Below are 19,421 nucleotides of genomic sequence, written 5' to 3' on the forward strand. Positions count from 1 at the left end.
CGAGGCACGGAACCCTAAAAAATGTATAAGTTCAGATCAAAAATTGTTTTAGCATTCTTTGCATAAAATTAATGTACTTATCTTGCCTACTTAATTTATATTAGTCGAAGTATCAATAATCATTGATCACACTAAAGACTTTTTACACAACATAATAAATATTAAGGTACACTGTGATAGCCTAAACCTCTTGAAATATGTACCTAGTACTATTAATTTACCGTACCGCTGTGATAGCCTGTTAGGACGTCCGCTTTCTAATCGGTGGTCGAGGGTTCGACTCCGGGCATGCACCTCTAACTTTTCGGAGCTACATGCGTTTTAAGTAATTAATATCACTTGCTTTAACGGTGAAGGAAAACATCGTGAGGAAACCTCAATAATTCTCAATAATGTACTCAAAGGTGTGTGAAGTCTACCAATCTGCACATGGCCAGCGTGGTAGACTTCTCACTCTGAGAGGAGACCCGTTCTCTGCAGTGAGCCGGCGCGGCGATGGGTTGACCATGGTCATCATGAATATCTACATAAATATTATCTGGTCTTTCCTACATATTATTATGGTATATTAGTACAATTTTTTTATAAGTACCTATACTCCCAATTTAAGAGAACAAGATAAAAAAAACTCAAACTCATAAACTTATCATTAGCGATTCTAATTGTTTATAATAAGAGGTCGAAATCTGATTAAATTATACTTTTGGAAACTACTCTTGATTTTTTTTGTCATACCTGTACTTAAATCAATATTCTTTAAAAACTGCCTTACTTTTAGTTTTAGTTGTATCCGCCCCTTGAACAACCCTATGTCATAATCTAGTGGGAACACCGCCGAAGGGAGTTGATTCTACAGTCATTTGCATGTGAGTGGAAAAGAGAATCTGACACAACTTACGATTGAAGTTGAGGTGATTGAAGTTTTCTATGTATCATCATCATCATCATCATCAGCCTGTGGACGTCCACTGTTGGACATAGGCCTTCCCTAAAGAGCGCCACCACACCCGGTCCTCAGCCTTCCTCATCCAGCCACTTCCCGCTAGCCTCTTTATATCGTCGGTCCATCGTGCTGGAGGGCGTCCCACACTACGCTTGCTTTAACGCGGTCTCCACTCAAGGACTTTCCGGTTCCAACTTTTATCTATCTATCTATATCTACCCTAAAAAGCGACTTTTTATCACGCGACACGGTCAGTCGCTAGTGTGGTTTTTTCACTAACCGGTTTCAGTATATTAAAACGCCCGCTATCTTTGGTTTAAATTGTTTAATTAAACGGTCTTTACCTCAGTGTTTATGTGGATCGCGGGAAAACAGTGTTAAATTATAGAACGATATTAACGAACTAATTTGATAATGCTCGTTTTATTTGTCGGTCTATTCGGCTGCGCGTGCGCCGCTCAGTCGGTGTTTTACGACTCGTTCACGGGCAACACTGTAACCAATGATGTGGTAAAAGGACATATTAAGCAAAATACTACATTGTAAGTTTACCATTGTTTTTAGGGTTACGTACCTCAAAAGGAAAAACAAAACCCTTATAGGATCACTTTGTTGTGTGTCTGTGTGTCAAGAAACCAACAGGGTACTTCCCGTTGACCTAGAATCATGAAATTCGGCAGGTAGGTAGATCTTATAGCTGACATTCGGGGAAAAATCTGAAATCCATGAATTTGTGGTTACTTCACACAAAAAAAAATTAAATTGTGGTCATTAAATATTAATTAGTATTTTCAATTTTCTAAGTAAGATGACTACATCAAATGGGGTATCATATGAAAGGTCTTTACCTGTGCATTCTAAAAAAGATTTTTATTTATTGTTATGCATCATAGTTTTTGAGTTATACTGCAAAATGTCGAAAAAGTACGACTGGAGTACGGAACTTTCGTTGCGCGAGCCTGACTCGCACTTTGCCGGTTTTTTTTATTTTACATCATCATCATCATCGTGATCAATCCATTGCCGGCTCACTAATGGCATGGTTCTTCTCTCAGAATGAGAAGGGGTTAGGCATAGTCTACCACTCTGGCCAAGTGTGGTTTGGCAGACTTCACACACCTTTGAGAACATTATGGGCAACTCTGAGAGTTGAAGGATCCAGGTTTCCTCACATTTTCCTTCACCGTTAAAGCCATAATTTATTTTGAAATGTTAGAGCTGCGTGCCCAGAATCGAACCCTGAACTCCCTGACTAGGAGGGTGACGTCACAATCACTAAGATATCACCATAGAGCTAAGTAATATAGACTGAAAGATATCACCGCTAAAGCAAGTGACATTTAATTGCTTGAAACCAGTGATATATTATGTACCTATGTGCTTAAAACGGATATAAAATAAAATAAAATAAAATCGTATAAACTTTTACAAGTACTAATAGTCTACGAATAGTCGGATGCATCTACCACTGGTTCGGAATGCCTTTCCTACCGAGAAGAACCAGCAAGAAACTCGGCGGTTGCTCTTTTCAAATATTTGATATAGGTACAAGATTATGCCATGTATAAAATAGTATTTGCAGTCTTGTGCGTTATATAACTCCGAAAATTAGAGGTTAGCCCGTTCGCGTCTTAGACTGCATCATCACTTACCACCAGGTGAGATTGCAGTCAAGGGCTAACTTGTATCTGAATAAAAAAGGTGCGTGCCTGGGATTGAATCACGACCTTTCGAATAGAAGGCGGACATCTTAACCACTAGGCTTTCACGGCATAACATCAGTACCCTTATCTGTATATATAAAATTCAAAGTCCTGACTGACTGACTGACTGACATATATATCAACGCACAGCCTAAACCGCTGGTGTTAGAGACATAAAATTTTGAGGGGGTGTTCTTTGTAAAGAGTAGGTATCCACTAAGAAAGGATTTTTCGAAATTCTACCCCTAAGTGGGTTAAATAGGGGATGAAAGTTTGTACGAAAGTATGTCATTTTTCAAATTATTTGCATGAAAATTGGTATTTGGGTTTTCGGTCACAAATGAAGAAATACGTGTTCCAGGATTTTTGGAAATTCAACCCCCACCTCTATTTTCTAAATTCCACCCGAGCGAAGCCGGGGCGGGTCAGTTAGTTATAAATGCGAAAGTGTGTTTGTTGGTTGGTTTATTGGTTTGTTGGTTTGTCCTTCAATCACGCCGCAACGGTGCAACGGATTGACGTGATTTTTTGCATGCGTATAGATAAAGAGACCTAGAGAGTGACATAGGCTACTTTTTATCCCGGAAAATCAAAGAGTTCTCACGGGATTTTTAAAAACCTGATTCCACGCGGACGAAGTCGCGGGTATCAGCTAGTTATTACGTAGTTTGGATAATTTGTAAACAAACGTGTGTTTAATTAATAATTATATGTAATTAAATGGAAGTAATTAGGCATCGAAATATCTAACAACTCGCTTTTAGAACTAAAACAATTATTTACGGTTGAATTTATACAGCATTGAACTGAATTACTTTTGTGTTCGAGAACCTACGTAAAGATCACGCACTTGTTCTTTGATACTATACAATGTATAGTACGCGTCAGGTCGAGGTGGCAATCGGGGTATGAGGCGGGGGACGCCCTGATGCGAAAGTGTGTTTGTTTGTTGGTTTATTGGTTTGTTGGTTTGTCCTTGAATCACTTAACAACAGAGATTTGCAACAGAGGATTGGCATGATTTTTTGCATGGGTATAGATAAAGACCTGGAGAGTGACATAGGCTACTTTTTATCCCAGAACATCAAAGAGTTCCCACGGGATTTTGAAAAACCTAAATCCACGCGTACGAAGTCGCGGGCATCAGCTAGTCTATATATATAAAAGGAAAAGGTGACTGACTGACTGACTGACTGACTGACTGACTGATCTATCAACGCACAGCTTAAACTACTGAACGGATCGCGCTGAAATTCAGCATGCAGATAGCTATTATGACGTAGGCATCCGCTAAGGAAGGATTTTTAAAATTCAACCCCTAAAGGGTTAAAATAGGGATTTGAAGTTTGTATGAAAGTCTGTCAGTTTTGAAATTGTCGATATTGTCTATAAAGAAGTTTTGTAGTTAATATTTTTGCAATTAGCAGTATGACATATTTTATTAAGCTCATGTTAAAATCTCATAGTTACAGATCTACCCTAAGGGTGTAAAATAGGGGTTTAAAATTTGTGTAGTCCACGCGGACGAAGTCGCGGGCATAAGCTAGTTTACCTATAAAAGGAAAAGCTGACTGACTGACTGACTGATCTATCAACGCACAGCTCAAAATGCTGAACGGATCGGGCTGGACATGCAGATAGCCGTTATGACGTAGACACTTCTACATCCGTTAAGAAAGGATTTTTGAAAATTTAACCTTCAAGGGGGTAAAATAGGGGTTTGAAATATGTGTAATCAGAGCCTCAATAGCTCAACCGGTAAAGGAGTGGACTGAAAACCGAAAGGTCGACGGTTCAAACTCCACCCGTTGCACTATTGTCGTACCTACTCCTAGCACAAGCCTGACGCTTAGTTGGAGAGGAAAGGGGAATATTAGTCATTTAACATGGCTAATATTCTTTTAAAAAAAAAACACGCGGACGATGTCGCAAGTGATTGTATATTTCTGCAATTTAAATGAGTTTTTCCCTACAGTTGGTGCTTAAACGAGCTGTTGCCATGCAACCCGCTGGAGGGGAGGAGAGTGGATGGCTCGTGCAACAACCTGAAGAACCCCAACAGAGGGTCAGCTCACACCCCCATGCTGCGGCTACTGCCAGCCGAATATGACAAAGGTTCTTTCCCAACTAAAGGAACCAACTCCCATCGGCGGTGTTCCCACTAGATTACAACATGGGGCTATTCAAGGGGCGGACCAACAAACTCCTAAAAAGCCGGCAACGCATCAGCGGTTCCTCTGGTGCTGCAAATGTTCATGGGCGGCGGTAATCACTTAACATCAGGTGACCCGCCTGCTCGTTTGCTCGCTATCTCTATTTAAAAAAAATCTTTCATCATGATCAACCCATCCCAAAGTGAGAAGGGTTTTGGCCATAGTCTACCACGCTGGCCATGTACGGATTGGTAGTCTTTACACACCTTTGAGAACATTATGGAGAACTTTCACAGTCATGCAGGTTTCCTCACGATGTTTTCCTTCACAGTTAAAGCAAGTGATATTTATTCAATTAAAACGCACATAACTCCGAAAAGTTAGAAATGCGTGTCCGGGATCGAACCCCCGATCTCCAATTAGAAGGCGAACGTCGTAACCACTGGACTATCACAGCTTGGCTGATTTTACTTTAAACAAACGATTTTTGACAACCTCTCTGGTACTGTGGTGGTTGTGGTACTTAATTATGTAGAGTTTGATTCCCGGCGGGATCAATTTGAAAAGTTATCTCATACAATAAAAACCGGCCAAGTGCGAGTCAGACTCGCACACAAAGGGTTCCGTACTGTAGTCGTATTTTTTAGACATTTTGCACGATAAATCAAAATAAATAAAATCTTGTTTTAGAATGTACAAGTAAAGCCCCATTATGATATCCCACTCTGTATAGTGATCTTACTTTGAAAGTTGAAAATGCTTATATTTTTTCATGAACACATTTTAATTTTTTTCTTGTGATGTCTGGTGGGAGGCTTCGGCCGTGGCTAGTTACCACCCTACCGGCAAAGCCGTGCCGCCAAGCGATTTAGCGTTCCGGTACGATGCCGTGTAGAAACCAAAGGGGTATGGGTTTAATAAAAACTGCCATACCCCTTCCAGGTTAGCCCGCTATCATCTTAGACTGCATCATCACTTACCACCAGGTGAGATTGCAGTCAAGGGCTAACTTGTATCTGAATAAAAATAAAAAAAAAATGTAACCAGAAATTGACGGTTTCAGATTTTTCCCCACATGCCTTCTATAAGACCTACCTACCTGCCAAATTTCATGATGCGAAGTACTCTGTAGGTTTCTTGACAGACAGACAGACAGACAACGAAGTGATCCTGAAAGGGTTCCTTTTTTCCTTTTGAGGTACGGAACCCTAATAATCAGTCAAGTGCGAGTCTAGTATAATTGATTAGGCTTTATACCTACAATGATTGTTTTAGATTTTGAGCCTCGAAGAAGCAAAAATGGCACACCCCTACCATTACCGCGGAAGCTTCGGACCTGGTTCTTGCCAGAGGGTCACGTGCCAGACAAGGCGATGTCACAACTTTTCCTTCACTTCTGGGTGTTCATCGTAGCGGACATCCTGTCTGTTCATGACACGGGTAAGACTAAATGTGTAAGCATGATCGACTGCAGATGACGAGGTCCTGGGTTCGACTCCCGGGTCGGGAAAAAATAATTAAGTATTGGATTTTTCTGTTAAGGTTTTTTTAACAGTTGGCTAATCTCTATGGAGATTGAAAATTCTATCCCTAATGGGGTGAAACAAGAGTTTAAAATGTATGTAAGCTAATCATCATCATCATCATCAACAACCTCCACTGCTAGACTCAGCGACGACACTCTTGCGCTGCCTGAATCCAGCGGCTCCCTGCGACTCGTCTGATATCGTCCGTCCGTCCGTCACGCACGTTTAAATTGCATCCGTCCATAAGCTAGTAATAAATCATTATCTAGCTCGACCGGTAAAGGAGTGGACTGAAAACCGAAAGGTCGACGCGCACGGTTCAAACCCCGCCCGTTGCACTATTGTCGTACCTACTCCTAGTACAAGCTTGACGCTTAGTTGGAGAGGAAAGGGGATATTAGTCATTTAACATGGCTAATATTCTTTAAAAAAAAATGTTTTAGTTAATTATATACACTGGAGGCCGCATTGTTGCCAAGAGAAAGGGAAAACAGATAAAGGGTGCATTCCTATAAAGATACCAGATGATGATCCAGTGCATCGGTTCTCGTCTATCCGCTGCATGAACCTCACCAGACCCGAGAGCTTCCAGTCCAGAGGATGCCTGAGGAACGACACTTCTCCTGAAAGAGTAAGTAAGAGTGAACCCACACGATGCGGTGCCGTTGCGTAATCCTTCCGTTCAGTAGTCTAAGTTGTGCGTTGATAGATCAGTCAGTCAGTCAGTCATTCAATCAGCTTTTCCTTTTTAGGGTTCCGTAGTAAACAAGGAACCCATATAGTTTCGCCATGTCCGTCCGTCTGTCTGTCCGTCCGTCCGTCCGTCCGTCCTCGGTTAATCTCAGAGACTATTAGTGCTATAAATCTGTAATTTGGCATGGGTATAAAAATTAATCACGCCGACAAAGTAGTGTAATAAAATTTTGATAAATTTTTTTTTTAGGATATCTCCCCTACATGTAAAGTGGGGATGAATTTTTTTTCTCGTCGACCCCATAGTGTGGGGTGTCGTTGAATAGGTCTTTTAAAAATACTGTGGGTGTGGGAACATCGTTTTTTGATGTCTAGATCGGTTTGTAAAATATGATGTTATAAAGTGCTAATTTTTATTAGAGTCAAGTGTCCCCCCCCCCCCCTCTATCAGCCAAATGTTAGTATATAGGAACGTAAAAAAATTCACAGCAGTAGTACATATAATTAATTTTAAAGGAAAACTATCATGGCTAAGCAGGGTTCACAGGTTAAGGAGTTATATCTGTTTTTCGAGGATTGTGACTACGGAACCCTATACTGCGCGTGGCCCGCCACGCACTTGGCCGGTTTATATATTATACAGATGTTATTTTTCAGATTACGACTGCAACGCCAATTTTAGATTTGTCTCACGTGTATGGCAACAGTATGCAAGTGTTGAACGCCAAGGGAAGGCTGTTCGAGAAAGGGTTACTCAAGTTCGAAGTAGCTGGCGGAAAGATTTGGCCACCAAGTTACAAGAACAATAAGCATTTGTGCTTCCTGAACCAGATGCCTCATGAAACAAGATGTCATGATATACGTAAGTAAGATTTATAAGCCGGGGGGGCATTTGTGGAGTTGTTATCGTTTCGACAGATTTTCGTTTCGTCAGATTTTTGTTTCGTCGGATTTTCGTTTCTCCAGGTTTTTGTTTCGACAGTAAAAGTACAATCACAAGGAGTGATAATTTATTTTAATTAAAGTGATATATGTACCTACCTATTTATTTATCTCAAGCTTTTTTTAATTTAACACAATACCAATTTATTTATACTACCTACACCGGCTCCTCCATCCCCATACCGGTCCCAGACCAACCAGCTAACCTAGCGCACCACAACTAGTACTATAACCACAACTAACTGAGACCACATTAGGTTACAACAACAATTATAAAACCTACAGCATGACACCCCGTGTCCACTGAGAACCGCCCCTGGGCGAAGCTAAACGAACAATGCCACGTTACGCACAGCGCGTTCGATTTTACAGTCTCACAACGACGGTGGGGACGATGACGTGATGTCCATTGAGCAAACTTTCTACAATTAAAAGACGGCACTGCCGTCATATACATATTTCAGCGGTAACTTTGCTTTGCTTAGCGGTAACAAGCTTATTTTATTTTTAGTGTTCCGTACCCAAAGCACAAAATATGTAATAGTACTAACGCCCAAAGGTTCAAAACGGAGCCCTATTAACTCTCTCAGCCGCAACGCATCGTGAGACTGGGGACACATGATGTGTGGCGGCGCCGCACCGTAAAGATTTCACCGTATCAGCGGGCACACGAGGCGGTGTGGCGCCGCTACGTTGTTATGTCGCAGCGGCGCCGTAGCAGCGTGGGACAATCTGTTAATATAAACAACTAAGCGGTGCCACTCTGATGTCGCAACGCATTCACTGTTTTTTCTGTTCCGTGGCATTCACCCCTCCCCGCCTCGTCTCGGTGGTTGCGGCAGCGGTGCGGCGCCGGAGCGCATCGTGTGACATGCCACAATTATTTCTATGTAAGACGACGCAGCGACACCGCTCCCGCGCGGCCGCAACGCATCGTGTGCCCCGCTATAAGGCTTCACTCTGAGTTTGTTCCTTTGGTAACAAATTGTCTTCTATTACAGCGGAATTTGGCGGCAACAGTGTCCTAGGCGTGAATCTATATCTGATCTGGACCTGGAGGCTGCACAACCGTATCGCCACGGAGTTGGGCAAAATAAACCCGTGCTGGAACGACGAGAGGATTTTCTTCACTACAAGAGACATCGTTATTGCTATCATCATGCAAATTTACTATTACGAAATGATGCCAGCGCTAATGGGTAAGGATTTCGATATTTTGAGGGTTCTTCCGTACCTCAAAAAAAAAAAAGGAACGCTAATAGGATCACTTCGTTGTCTGTCTGTCGTGTCTGTCAAGAAAAACCTGTAAGGTACTTCCCGTTGACCTAGAATCATGAAATTTGGCAGGTAGGTAGGTCTTATAACAAAAGAAAAGGGAAAATTCGAAAAATAACTCTAAATTTAGTTAAGAGAAAAATATCAGAATTGACTTTGTTTATTTATTTCTGAAATAATAAGAAACGGAAACTCGTGATTTGCTAAAATTAGCGTTGTTATTTTTGTTGTTGTTATTCTAAAACTTTAAAAGAGCGCATTGAGTAGGTAAGTAGGTATAAATACCTAATTTTGGAAATGATTATCATAATTCATAATATCATTATTATGTCGAGTTGCGGAACACTGTAGATTGTATGAAATGATAAAACTTAGGTAGGTATCTATTATATTTTATATCCGTATGTTAGTCAGTGTTTTTTTTTCAGAGATCATAATATATATTTCCTTGAGTTTAATTTACTTAGATTTTACGTGGAGTTTAGAAAATTGAGGGGAGGTTGAATTAATTTCAAAATTTATGCGTCAATTCCTCGACCGTGGATTTGAGAATGACATGAGACCATGAATTGAGGCCATGCAGATCCTAGGAAATTTTCTATACCTAGATTTGGCACCTGCTCTAGCGCTTAAAGAAAACATAGCAGGGAAACCCGCATGCCTAAGGATTCTCCATAATATTCTCAAAGATGTGTGAATTTGGAGCCTCAATAGCTAAACGGGTAAAGGAGTGGACTGAAACCCGAAAGGTCGACGGTTCAAACCCCGCCCGTTGCAATATTGTCGTACCTACTCCTAGCACAAGCTTCACGCTTAGTTGGAGAGGAAAGGGGAATATTAGTCATTTAACATGGCTTATATTCTTAAAAAAAAAAAAAAACTGTCAATCTGCATTTGGCCAGCATGGATTTTGGCGTAAATCCTTCTCATTCTGCGATGCTCAGTCATCATCATTATCGTCATCATCATCATCAGCCGATAGACGTCCACTGCTGGACATAGGTCTCTTGTAGGGACTTTCACACGCCACAGTCTTGTGCCGCCTGAATCCAGCGGCTCCCTGCGACTTATCTGATGTCGTCCGTCCACCTAGTGGGAAGTCTTCCAACGCTGCGCCTTCCGGTGCGAAGTCGCCATTCCAGCACCTTGGGACCTCAACGTCTGTCGGTTTTACGAATTATGTGCCCTGCCCAATGCCACTTCAGCTTCGCAACCCGTTGAGCTGTGTGGGTTACTCTAGTTCTCCTACAGATCTCCTGATTTCTGATTTGATCACGTAGAGAAACCCCAAGCATAGCTCTCTCCATCGCCCGCTGAGTGACTCTGAGCTTTCTTATGAGGCCCATAGTTAGCGACCATGTCTCGGATCCATATGTCATCACTGGCAACACGAAGACTTTGTTCAACAGTGGACTGTGTTTAGAAGAAAAAAAAAAAAAAAAAAAAAAGATTCCGACGAATTGAGAACCTCCTCCTTTTTTTGAAGTCGGTTAAAAAGCTAATGGACGGTCAGTGTTTGTAATGCAGTCACTTACCGGATCCGGGAACGCGCTCCGATGATGGGGGCCCCCAAGATGCGCTGGTAAGGATTCAGGTCCAAGTTTGATGAATTTCGCGTCTATAATTTCGGCTTTGTCGGCGATAGCCGTTAGAGGCTTGTTTCTCGTGCGTCACGGTTCGCGCGCAGCGTTCGCGGTATGTGTGTCAACTTCGACTGACAGTTGACAGCACTGTAGTGTTGCCACTTTTGATAAGCGGTCACATTGGTAAACCCCGACCGATTATAATAAAAATAAGTCTACGAATTTGGAAAAGACGCTGGTTTGTGCTAAGATTATAAATACATCAAAAGTACGGAACAGACTGTAATGGGTTTGACATGATTATGATCTGTAGCTATGAGGTCTTTTTAAAAAGACACGAAGGTACGTATAAACGTACTATGGTTTGCCTTCTTTTTGATTCTGTTATGTACTGACTAGCTTATGCTCGCGACTTCATCCGCGTGGATTAAACAAATTTCATACCCCTATTTCACCCCCTTAGGGATTAAATTTCTAAAAATCCTTCCATAGCGGATGCCTACGTCATAATAGCTGTCTGCATGCCAAATTTCAGCTCGATCCGTCCAGTAGTTTAAGCTGTGCGTTGATAGATCAGTCAGCCAGTCAATCCTTTTATATATTTAGATAAGCGTAAAACAAAATAAAATCAGAAAGTAATGTAGATACATCAGCCTTTAGAATGACATGTCGACTTTGTAGAGCATTGTCTCTGTCACTCATACCTATGTGACGTTTAGTCCTTCTCAACGACAGAGACAATGCTCTACAAATCTGCTATCTCCTTCTAAATGTCGATGTATTCATTTATTCATTCATTTTATTCCAGGTTACGAGAACCTAGTGGCAGACGGCGTCCTCTCAGGGTACCCGGGCTTTAGGGATATCTATGACGAGACGATACTCCCACAGACAACTCTAGAGTTCCCATTCGCTCTACGATGGGCTCACACTGTCCAGGAAGGAAACTTGAAGTTAGTAAGATTAGGAACGCTAAGATTTGGAACACCCTTCCAGCATCAGTTTTCCCCTCCAATTATAATATGGGTACCTTCAAGTCAAGAGTGAATAGGCATCTTCTAGGCAAGCGCGCTCCATCTTTGGCTGCATCATCACTTGCCACCAGGTCTGATTGCAGCCAAGCGCTAGTCTATAAATTAAAAAAAAAATATATTACCTACTCCTATTTTTTTTATAGGGTCTTGGACTGTAGTAATAAGATGAAGTGATTTTTTGTATAACGGTAGTTTATGGGGCTAAAATTCATAATAAAAGATAATCATTCAAAAAAACCGGCTAAGTGCAAGTCAGGCTCGCGCACCGAGGGTTCCGTACTACAGTCGTATTTTTTCGACACTTTGCACGATAAAAAAAAAAAAAAACTATATTACATATCTTCTGTGGTACAGGAAGCCCTTTCTATGATACCTCACTTGATATAGTTATCTTACTTTGAAAACTGAAAATACTACTTAATAATTATTTCATGACCACAATTTGATTTTTTGTTGTGTGATGTAACCACAAATTCGCGGTGTTCAGATTTTTTCCTTATGAACTCTGCTATAAGAACTACCTACCTTCCAAATTTCATGATTATAGGTCAACGGGAAGTACCCTGTAGGTTTCTTGACAGACTGACAGACAGACAACAAAGTGATCCTAAAAGGGTTCCGTTTTTCCTTTTGCGGTACGAAACACTAAAAATCATGATTATAATTATAAAATTTCATGTAAAGAACAGTAACTTGCGATTTCATTTTAAAATACAACCTCAATAATTCAAAGAGATGAAATTTTTCAGGATGTACGATATTAAAGGCAACTTCCTCAAGGAAATGAAAGTGGTGAATCTAACACTCAGGACAGGATACCTGGATGATAACCTAGAGTACATCACGCACGGCTCCTTTAGGCAACCTAGTGCCAAGTTCGATTACGTAGTCGACCCAGATGTAAGTTTGTTTTTAGGTACTAACTACAGCTCCATAGCTTTGATAGCCTAGTAGTTAGGACGTCCGCCTTCTAATCGGTGGTCGGGGGTTCAATCCCGGGCACGCACCTCTAACTTTTCGGTGTTATGTGCGTTTTATTTTATTTTATTTTATTTTATTGTTTTTTGCAATCAACAGCGATATATACAATATAATTTTACATAATAACAGACTGAAAATAAGGCCAAATAGGATTACAATTTTTTACAGATTACTTAAATAGATATGAAATATAAATTATTTATAACAGTACGTTTGATAATTTAAACAAGCTTTACAATAATATAATAATATGAAAATATAAAAGTCAATTAACTAGTAAAAATACCTAGTAGGTGATTCACAACATATGTATGTGTGTGTGTATGTGTGTGTGTATGTGTGTCTGTGTGTGTGTGGGTGTGTGTTTGTGTGTGGGAGAGAGAGTATGCGTGAGTGCGTGCTTGTGGGTTATTTTAACTAGTTAAATAAGTGCGTTTTAAGTAGTTATAACATGGGGTTATTCAAGGGGCGGACCAACAAATTCCTAAAAGGCCGCCAACGCATCGGCGGCTCCTCTGGTGCTGCAAATGTTCATGGGCGGCGGTAATCACTTAACATCAGGTGACCCGCCTGCTCGTTTGCTCGCTATATCTATTTAAAAAAAAAATATCACTTGCTTTAACGGTGAAGGAAAACATCGTGAGGAAACCTGCATGCTTGAGAGTTCTCCATAATGTTCTCAAAGGTGTGTGAAGTCTAATCCGCATATGCCCAGCGTGGTGGACCATGGCCAAACCCTTCTCACTCTGAGCTACGTCACGGCTCTACTTGACTAACTTTTACTTAAATCCAAGTTTTTAAAATCCTACCTATCAAGAACCTATGTGTAACATTTTAGGTAGCAGAAACCGTCCTTGGTCCGCACCAGTTGGCTGCAGACGTGTTTTCCAGTGATTTAACCAAAAACCGATATTTTGGATTCCCACCCTACATCAAGTACAGGAAATACTGTTCAGGAAAAACATATCGCACCTTCGATGACTTACTTGATGTCATTGACCCTGAGGTAAGCAAATTTTAGGTATTCGTATGGTTCATATATTTTGTATAATTAGGTAATTAAAAAAAACCGGCCAAGTGCGAATCAGGCTCGCGCACCGATGGTTCCATACATTCGTATTTTTTCGACATTTAGCACGATAAATCAAAAACTACGATGCATAAAAATAAATAAAAATCTGTTTTAGAATGCACAAAGTGAAGTGAAGCCATGCAAGCCCTTTTCTAATATGATACCCCACTTGATATAGTTATATTACTTTGAAAATTGAAAATACATTACTAATTATTAGTTCATGGCCACAATTTAATTTTTTTGTGTGATGTAACCACTAATTCACGGTTTTCAGATTTTTTCCCCTTATGTCTGCTATAAGACCTACCTACCTGCCTTATTCTAGGTCAATGGGAAGTACCCTGTAGGTTTCTTGACAGACAGACGGACAACAAAGTGATCCTATAAGGGTTCCGTTTTTCCTTTTGAGGTACGGAACCCTAAAAACCAGTTAAGCTGAATGCTTCTATCTTACTCATTCAAGTCAATTTACCTAATTAAAGTTTAATGTGGAAGTAAATAATATAATCATGCATAATAAAGTGTTTTTATCTTCAAGTTCTTAGTAACAAAAAAAGATGGCAAAAACTTTTAAATAATTTTAGTAGGTACCTACTACCTAAATATTGTTATAAATAATTATTATTAGTATATTTACGTCAGTCTTGTCCCGACTATAATATTATAAAGGCGAAAGTTTGTATGTGTGTGTGTGTGTGTGTGTATGTTTGTTACTCCTTCACGCAAAAACTACTGGACGGATTTGGCTGAAATTTGGAATGAAGATAGATTATACCCTAGATTAACACATATAGGCTACTTTTTATCCCGGAAAATCAAAGAGTTCCCGCGGGATTTTGAAACACGTAAATCCACGCGGACGAAGTCGCGGGCATCAGCGAGTTATATATATATATATATATATATATATATAGACTAGATGATCCCCGCGACGTGGTCCGTGTTTTTTTAGGTTTTTTTAAAAATTACACCTTATTTAGTCAGCTTTTATATATTTAGATTTATAGTATTAGATTTATGAATCGAGAAAAAGTAAGTTCATCTAATAATGAGGAAGTTTCGATAAAATTTTCATAGATGGCGCTGAATACTACCACCATTAAAGAGGAAAAATAATACCTATATCTATATGATCTATTGCTTTAGGTCGTGTCAATCCTTACGTTTCTTCCCCGATGCAAAATTAATTAATTACTTCTATTATAGTTCACAGATTTTAACCCACCCACCCACATTAAACACCCACAAAAAACCCACAACCCACCCCACAAAAAGCTAGTTAGCTAGCTGATGCCCGCGACTTCGTCCGCGTGGATTTACATTTTTTCAAATTTCCACGGAACCTCTTTGATTTTCCGGTATACAATAATATGTGTTAATCCAGGGTATAATCTATCTCCATTCCAAATTTCATCCCAATCCGTTCAGCCGTTTTTGCGTGATTGAGTAACAACCAGCAAAGCCGTGCCGCCAAGCGATTTAACGTTCCAGTACGATGCCGTGTAATCAAAGAGGCAAAAATACTAGTTAAACCGGAACCATTTAGGATTTTTCCGGGTTTCAAAGTTTACTTGCTTAAATTGTTTTTCTTTCTATAGAGAGTGGAACTTGTCAAAGAGCGATACAAGAACATAGAAGACATGGACCTGATGGCTGGACTGTGGCTGGAGAAGTACGTGCCCGGCGGTCGAACCCCGTATACCTTCTACTGCATAGTGGTGGACCAGATGCTCAGGAGCGTGGTGTCTGACAGACATTGGTACGAGCGACAGAACAGACCCAATGCTTTCACTTTGGGTAAATCTCCTTTCATTCTTTTTCCGTATTTCCACAGCTGAAGAGGGATAAAAATCACTTCGTTGTGTCTGTCGCGTCTGTCAAAACATACTAACTTATGCCTGCGACTTCGTCCGCGTGGACTACTCAAATTTCGAACCCCTATTTTACCTCCTTAGGGGTTGAATTTTTTAAAATCCTTTCTTAGCGGATGTCTACGTCATAATAGCTATCTGCATGCCAAATTTCAGCCCGATCCGTCCAGTAGTTTGAGCTGTGCGTTGATAGATCAGTCAGTCAGTCAGTCAATCACCTTTTCCTTTTATATATTTAGACTAGCTTATGCTTGCGACTTTGTTCGCGTGGACTACACAAACTTCAAACCCCTATTTCACCCCCTTAGGGGTTGAATTTTCAAAAATCCTTTCTTAGCGGATGCCTACGTCGTAATAACTATCTGCATGCCAAATTTCAGCCCGATCCGTCCAGTAGTTTGAGCTGTGCGTTGATAGATCAGTCAGTCATTCAGTCAGTCAGTCAGTCAGTCAGTCAGTCAGTCAGTCAGTCACCTTTTCCTTTTATATATTTAGAAGATTAGAAGATATAGTGTACTTCCCTAGAACATACATCACTCCTAACTTAAGGGTTCGAGTAGCTTTACTGGAAAAAACGGTCACGTATACGGTTTGAATCAGAAACGAGGCGGCAAATCGCTCGTTGACCAGTTAGCCCCTAATTTTGAGACTGCAATAATATTATCTGAAAGTCCTGCTTTTTAATTATTTAACCGACTTCCAAAAAATAGGTGGTTCTCAATTCGGCCCGTTTCTTTTTTTTTATGTATGTAGATTGTAGGTGTACATCGATTTTTTCGAGGTTTCTGGACCGATTTGCAAATTTTTTTATGTTTAAAATAATAAGCAATTAATATCTCTGGCTTAGAAAAAAAAAGGTCTCAAATCAATATTATTTGGGTTAATTAATTTGGAATTTTCTTATGAATGTTAATTTTTATATTTATTTTCAGAGCAACTTCTTGAAATCAGAAAAGCATCAGCGGCCCAAATGCTATGCGCCGTGGGTGACAAAGTGACAAAGATACAACCGCATGCTTTCTATTTAGCTGGACGTGGGTAAGATATTCATCTCTTTCTATAGTTCATGACGAGATAATATGTCATTATCATGACAGACAGCATTCCTTCGTTTAATTTAAAATAGCATACTGAAGTAAATATACTCAAACTCAAATTATTTATTCAGAATTGGTAAAATTTTACGCTTCCTGATTGTCATAAACTTTTATTTGTAAGATGATAATGATATAGTGGTGATAATTAGTACGTACTTAAAACTAAAGCTACGAGGGTTCCAAACGCGCCCAGGTCCGAGAAGAGCCCACAACAAACTCAGCCGGGTATTCTTTTTATTATCACCACTTTAAAAATTCATAAATTATTAAACTTATTAGAACTATCACAAAGCCGTTAAGCAACTCATTCAAATAATCCTTTATATTGTAATAGGATTTTTCAATGAGTTTACGTTTTATGAAAACTTTGAACTTGTTGAGAGACAATAATATGTCTTCTGGAAGCTTATTATTGTAGAGGAGACTTTTCGAATTAAATTATTATATTGTCTGTGCGTCTTTCCAGAAACGAAATGCGTAGCTGTGAGAAAATCGACAAGATAAACCTATGGGCGTGGAAGGACGCAAGCTGCGAACCGAAGAATCCTTTTAATTTTGATTTTACTAGTAATATCTAGTTAAAATATAAATTACGAACAGTTAATAATGAATATTTTGCCTTGCTTGTACCTACTTAATGTAGGTATCTTAACGGAAAAATTGTTGACAGAATAATTAATAAAATTATTTAAATAAATAATTGAATCAGTGTGCCTTAATCATTTTATTCTATTCTCAGCCAAAAATACGTATATAGAGTTCTCCAATTACAATTAATAATATGCGACATACATATTAATATGTAGCTTTATGTACGCGAAAGGTTGAAATGGCAATCGAGGAGGGAACGCCCCGCACACCCGCACAGCCCCAGCGCTAACCCAGTGCGGGCAAGTGCGGGTGACGTGCGGGTGTGCGGGGCGTCCCCCCGTCTCATACCCCGATTGCCATCTCAACCTGTCGCGTACTATACAAAGGTAGTATTATAGCTAGTAGGTACGATGGTACGGAATCCTTCTTGATGCGTGTCCCATTCGCACTTAACCGATTTTTTAAATTAACTTCAAATAATTATTTTGAAAACATTTTACTTTTACACACGTACCTAGCTTCCTAATAAGGAAAAAATAGAGTTAAAAGAAAACAATATAAGTATAAGCAAACAAAAAAACCTTTTATTTAATAAATCCAACAGGGCCCTTTTGTATTAATATTGCTTCTGGTGTTTGATCTGCACTTCAACCTAAACTCAATTTAACATGAAACTAATTATGCCGTTAAATTACAAAGAACTCGTAAGAAAATGGTTTTGAGACGAAGAGATTAATTTATTCTCGACGTTCGCTCGGAGATCATTGTATCCACTCGCGTGTGAAATTGATCCTGAACTCATTAAGGACTTCGCATATTGACTTTTGAAAAGATAGAATGAGAAAATTAGGGATATTTCCACATAGGCACTCCACACTTATGATTTTCTTTTTCGTATCGATTTAGGATTTTTTAAAAATCTTTTTGGAATTTTATTGAGCGTTTTTATTTGTATTGCTCTCAATAATTAAAATAAAAACTCTCTGCATTATTAATAGAGATGCCGACAATTTACAACCCCAAGCAATTTTTTTTATACTTACCTACAATCTATTGTATTAAAGTGGTTCAGGCTTGTTGTTATTCTCCATAATGTTGTCAAAGGTGTGTGAAGCCTGCCAAACTGCACTTTCCCAGCGTGGTGGATCCTTCTCCTTCCGAGAGGATAACCATTCTTAGTAGTGGGCCAGAGATGGATTGAGATGGGTCGGGATAGATGGGGATAAAATGATGATAAAAATCGGTAGGTATTTTTTAGTATAAAAATCCGTCTATGTTGACACTAACATAATCCACGGTTTACGGCGCAATATTTCTTCGGAGCGAGTTTAATATTTGGCCTCATCCCCTCTCAATGCGGACTCCGCGATATTAACTGTGGACTCACGGCATTGACACTAATCGCAGTTTTATTAACGCGGGGTATGAAATGTTATGAATAGCATGGGTCTATCCAGACGATCTGCAAGCCAACTGCAAAAAATGCAGAAACTAAAATGTACCTAACTGGCTGCTGACCGACTGCATAAAACCGGAAGTAGGTAGGTATACCCAACAGTGTGCAAAAACACAGGTGCACTCTTAGGCTATGATCTATAGAGCACACTTTGACTTTGCTCAGACTTAATTGAGTTCAAACGAGACAGATTTATGTTAGAAATATACATCTGTCTCGTTTTAACTCTGACTTAAGTCTTAGCAAAGTCAGAGTGCGCTCTATAGCTTTAACCCTTCTAGTCCAACGGGACGACAATCCAACACGACCGGAGAGAGATCAGGCGCAGGACTAACGGCGTAACATGCTCTCCGATACACGCAGCCGACACCTCCGGCTTCCTAATTCCAGGCTAATATTATTTAAACTGTGATAGCCCAGTGGTTAGGACGTCCACCTTCTGCTCGGAGGCTGGGGGTTCGATCCCGAGCACGCACCTCTAACTTTTCGGAGTTATGT

General features: G+C 39.9%; 1 protein-coding gene across 1 annotated transcript; it reads left to right on the forward strand.

Moving 5' to 3' along the window:
- The first annotated feature begins 1,314 nt into the window (after positions 1–1,314).
- LOC117982471 (salivary peroxidase/catechol oxidase-like) lies at positions 1,315–17,454 on the forward strand. The gene is made up of 12 exons (XM_034968826.2): positions 1,315–1,485; positions 4,622–4,761; positions 6,075–6,239; positions 6,769–6,956; positions 7,676–7,880; positions 8,962–9,159; positions 11,627–11,771; positions 12,602–12,752; positions 13,672–13,839; positions 15,507–15,705; positions 16,712–16,817; positions 17,343–17,454. Exons 1-12 carry the CDS (start codon positions 1,358–1,360, stop codon positions 17,452–17,454), a joined length of 1,905 nt encoding a protein of 634 aa, XP_034824717.1. The 5' UTR covers positions 1,315–1,357.
- Positions 17,455–19,421: the final 1,967 nt, after the last annotated feature.

Source organism: Maniola hyperantus, chromosome 5 (genome assembly GCF_902806685.2).
Source record: "Maniola hyperantus chromosome 5, iAphHyp1.2, whole genome shotgun sequence".
Classification (NCBI taxonomy): Eukaryota; Metazoa; Arthropoda; class Insecta; order Lepidoptera; family Nymphalidae; genus Maniola; species Maniola hyperantus.